Source organism: Nerophis lumbriciformis, linkage group LG04, assembly GCF_033978685.3.
Source record: "Nerophis lumbriciformis linkage group LG04, RoL_Nlum_v2.1, whole genome shotgun sequence".
In the NCBI taxonomy this organism is placed as follows: Eukaryota; Metazoa; Chordata; class Actinopteri; order Syngnathiformes; family Syngnathidae; genus Nerophis; species Nerophis lumbriciformis.
Window position 1 is genome coordinate 63,631,781 of NC_084551.2, and position 3,905 is coordinate 63,635,685.

The 3,905-nt window shown below is 46.1% G+C and overlaps 1 protein-coding gene across 1 annotated transcript; it reads right to left on the reverse strand.

Annotated features, from left to right (window-relative positions):
• Positions 1–2,405: 2,405 nt before the first annotated feature.
• Positions 2,406–3,137, reverse strand: hamp (hepcidin antimicrobial peptide). The gene is made up of 3 exons (XM_061946387.2): positions 2,878–3,137; positions 2,729–2,809; positions 2,406–2,667 (listed from the first exon to the last, which is right to left on the reverse strand). The coding sequence occupies exons 1-3, from the start codon at positions 2,962–2,964 to the stop codon at positions 2,560–2,562; spliced, it is 276 nt and encodes a 91-aa protein (XP_061802371.2). The 5' UTR covers positions 2,965–3,137; the 3' UTR covers positions 2,406–2,559.
• Between the last annotated feature and the right edge of the window lie 768 nt (positions 3,138–3,905).

Sequence of the window (3,905 nt, forward strand, 5' to 3'; positions counted from 1 at the left end):
ACATCATGTAGTTTCTTATATATATATATATATATATATATCGTGGTGATTGGCTCATGTGTTACCTAGGAGGTGTTTCCGTCTGTGGCGGCACGCTGATACAATTTCGCTGCGCTTGTTGAGGGATGACAGGTCTGGACGGTATATAATAAACAGTTTCTCTTTCAAGCATAGGTTGCATCTTTTATTACCACTATTGTAAGGTGTGCTGGATGCAAGAATTTGTGGTAATAAAAGATGCAACCTATGCTTGAAAGAGAAACTGTTTATTATATACCGTCCAGACCTGTCATCCCTCAACAAGCGCAGCGAAATTGTATCAGCATGCCGCCACAGACGGAAACACCTCCTAGGTAACACATGAGCCAATCACCACGCCCCTACGCCAGCCTGTACCCACCCACTCTGTGCCCTATATAAACCATGGTATGTGAATGCTTCCATTAAAATCTCCTGATGATTGAGGGAACCCCTCATGAAACAGGCCTGTAGAGATGAAGTAGTCTTGTGATTTTTTTCCCACACATACATATATTGCGCTCTACTACGGTATCGAGCACTATTTTTTGGATAACCTTATTAAGACATATATACAGGTAAAAGCCAGTAAATTAGAATATTTTGAAAAACTTGATTTATTTCAGTAATTGCATTCAAAAGGTGTAACTTGTACATTATATTTATTCATTGCACACAGACTGATGCATTCAAATGTTTATTTCATTTAATTTTGATGATTTGAAGTGGCAACAAATGAAAATCCAAAATTCCGTGTGTCACAAAATTAGAATATTACTTAAGGCTAATACAAAAAAGGGATTTTTAGAAATGTTGGCCAACTGAAAAGTATGAAAATGAAAAATATGAGCATGTACAATACTCAATACTTGGTTGGAGCTCCTTTTGCCTCAATTACTGCGTTAATGCGGCGTGGCATGGAGTCGATGAGTTTCTGGCACTGCTCAGGTGTTATGAGAGCCCAGGTTGCTCTGATAGTGGCCTTCAACTCTTCTGCGTTTTTGGGTCTGGCATTCTGCATCTTCCTTTTCACAATACCCCACAGATTTTCTATGGGGCTAAGGTCAGGGGAGTTGGCGGGCCAATTTAGAACAGAAATACCATGGTCCGTAAACCAGGCACGGGTCGATTTTGCGCTGTGTGCAGGCGCCAAGTCCTGTTGGAACTTGAAATCTCCATCTCCATAGAGCAGGTCAGCAGCAGGAAGCATGAAGTGCTCTAAAACTTGCTGGTAGACGGCTGCGTTGACCTTGGATCTCAGGAAACAGAGTGGACCGACACCAGCAGATGACATGGCACCCCAAACCATCACTGATGGTGGAAACTTTACACTAGACTTCAGGCAACGTGGATCCTGTGCCTCTCCTGTCTTCCTCCAGACTCTGGGACCTCGATTTCCAAAGGAAATGCAAAATTTGCATGGTTGGGTGATGGTTTGGGGGGCCATGTCATCTGCTGGTGTCGGTCCACTCTGTTTCCTGAGATCCAGGGTCAACGCAGCCGTCTACCAGCAAGTTTTAGAGCACTTCATGCTTCCTGCTGCTGACCTGCTCTATGGAGATGGAGATTTCAAGTTCCAACAGGACTTGGCGCCTGCACACAGCGCAAAATCTACCCGTGCCTGGTTTACGGACCATGGTATTTCTGTTCTAAATTGGCCCGCCAACTCCCCTGACCTTAGCCCCATAGAAAATCTGTGGGGTATTGTGAAAAGGAAGATGCAGAATGCCAGACCCAAAAACGCAGAAGAGTTGAAGGCCACTATCAGAGCAACCTGGGCTCTCATAACACCTGAGCAGTGCCAGAAACTCATCGACTCCATGCCACGCCGCATTAACGCAGTAATTGAGGCAAAAGGAGCTCCAACCAAGTATTGAGTATTGTACATGCTCATATTTTTCATTTTCATACTTTTCAGTTGGCCAACATTTCTAAAAATCCCTTTTTTGTATTAGCCTTAAGTAATATTCTAATTTTGTGACACACGGAATTTTGGATTTTCATTTGTTGCCACTTCAAATCATCAAAATTAAATGAAATAAACATTTGAATGCATCAGTCTGTGTGCAATGAATAAATATAATGTACAAGTTACACCTTTTGAATGCAATTACTGAAATAAATCAAGTTTTTCAAAATATTCTAATTTACTGGCTTTTACCTGTATATATATATACCCCGTCTAGCTACTATTGAACATATAATTAAACATTCCTATTCCACAGAAAATTAATTTACAATGAGATTAATTAGAATGAGATTAATTAGAATGAGATTAATTAGAATGAGATTAGTGTATTGTGAGATTCAATGGAAGTAAATCAGGAGTTGTTGGAACATTCACGTTATTAATATTCATGTGTAAAGTCAATTGTTATGACAGCAAGTTTGCTTTAAAAGATCATTTATTGGGCATGAAGGAGCCTCAGAAAAGTAAAGTAAGTCACAAAAAACATGAAATAAATACAGTTTGGGATCAAACATCTGCAGGTCATGCCTCATAAATTATTGTCTTGTTTGTTCTGCAGCCGCCTCCTTTTCTTAGAACCTGCAGCAGAATCCGCATCCCTTGTAGGCCCGGCAGCAGTTGCAGCACCAGCGACACAGTGACAGGTTGCTCTGCCGCCTCTGCCGCCCGTGGTACAGCGCCTGTGTGGAGGGACGTTAGCCGGACACAAAACATTCTGTCCTCTGATTGGCTGCTACGCACCGTCCATGGCTCCCCTGGCACGTCTGCCACTGGAGTGTTGTCGCCCGCCTCCTCCGCCTCCTGCACCTGTGTCTCCTGCACCTGTGTCCGCACATGTCACGCTTACAGGCCGCCACATGGCAACAACTAGTCCATGGTCACATGCTTACCCCGCTGAAAGGGACTGCAGAGTTCTCCAGGATGCAAACAAAGGCCAGCACGAGTGTCACTGCAACTGCAATGCTAAATGCCTTCATTTTGTATTCTAGTAGTACTAGTAGTAGAAGTAGTAGTAATAGTAATAGTAGTAGTAGTAGTAGTACAAGGTGTAGGTGTCGGTGTCCCAGCCGAGCACCAGGCGGTCTTCAGGTCCAGTGGATCTTCCTATGGTCCAGTGACCTCTCAGAGCTGCTGTTGTGACTGCAGTGAGCGCCGCCGGGTGTTTAAATACGCTCGCCGGCCCCCGGTTGCATCATCACGTAGCGGAGGGAGGAGAGGCCCCCGCCCAATCCTGGCAGATGTTACCTAACGCCACCGAGGGGGGAAAGTTTTGACCTCCCCAGTTCCTCTTTTTGGAGCAATTCTCTTTCATCTATTTTGGATGTTTGTGCTCGTTGCCATTAATTGGAGGCAATGTGGATGGCAATGTAGGCAGCACGGTGGCACAGGGGTTAGTGACTGTGCCTCGCAATACCAAGGTCCCAAGTAGTCCTGAGTTCAATCCCAGGCTCGGGATCTTTTTGTGTGGGGTTTGCATGTTCTGCCCGTGACTGCGTGGGTTCTACTCCGGCTTCCTCCCACCTCCAAAGACATGCACCTGGGGTTAGGCCCCTCCCACCTCCAAAGACATGCACCTGGGAATAGGCCCCTCCCACCTCCAAAGACATGCACCTGGGGATAGGCCCCTCCCACCTCCAAAGACATGCACCTGGGGTTAGGCCCCTCCCACCTCCAAAGACATGCACCTGGGGATAGGCCCCTCCCACCTCCAAAGACATGCACCTGGGGATAGGCCCCTCCCATCTCCAAAGACATGCACCTGGGGATAGGCCCCTCCCACCTCCAAAGACATGCACCTGAAGATAGGCCTGTCCCACCTCCAAAAACATGCACCTGGGGTTAGGCCCCTCCCACCTCCAAAGACATGCACCTGGGGATAGGCCCCTCCCACCTCCAAAGACATGCACCTGGGGATAGG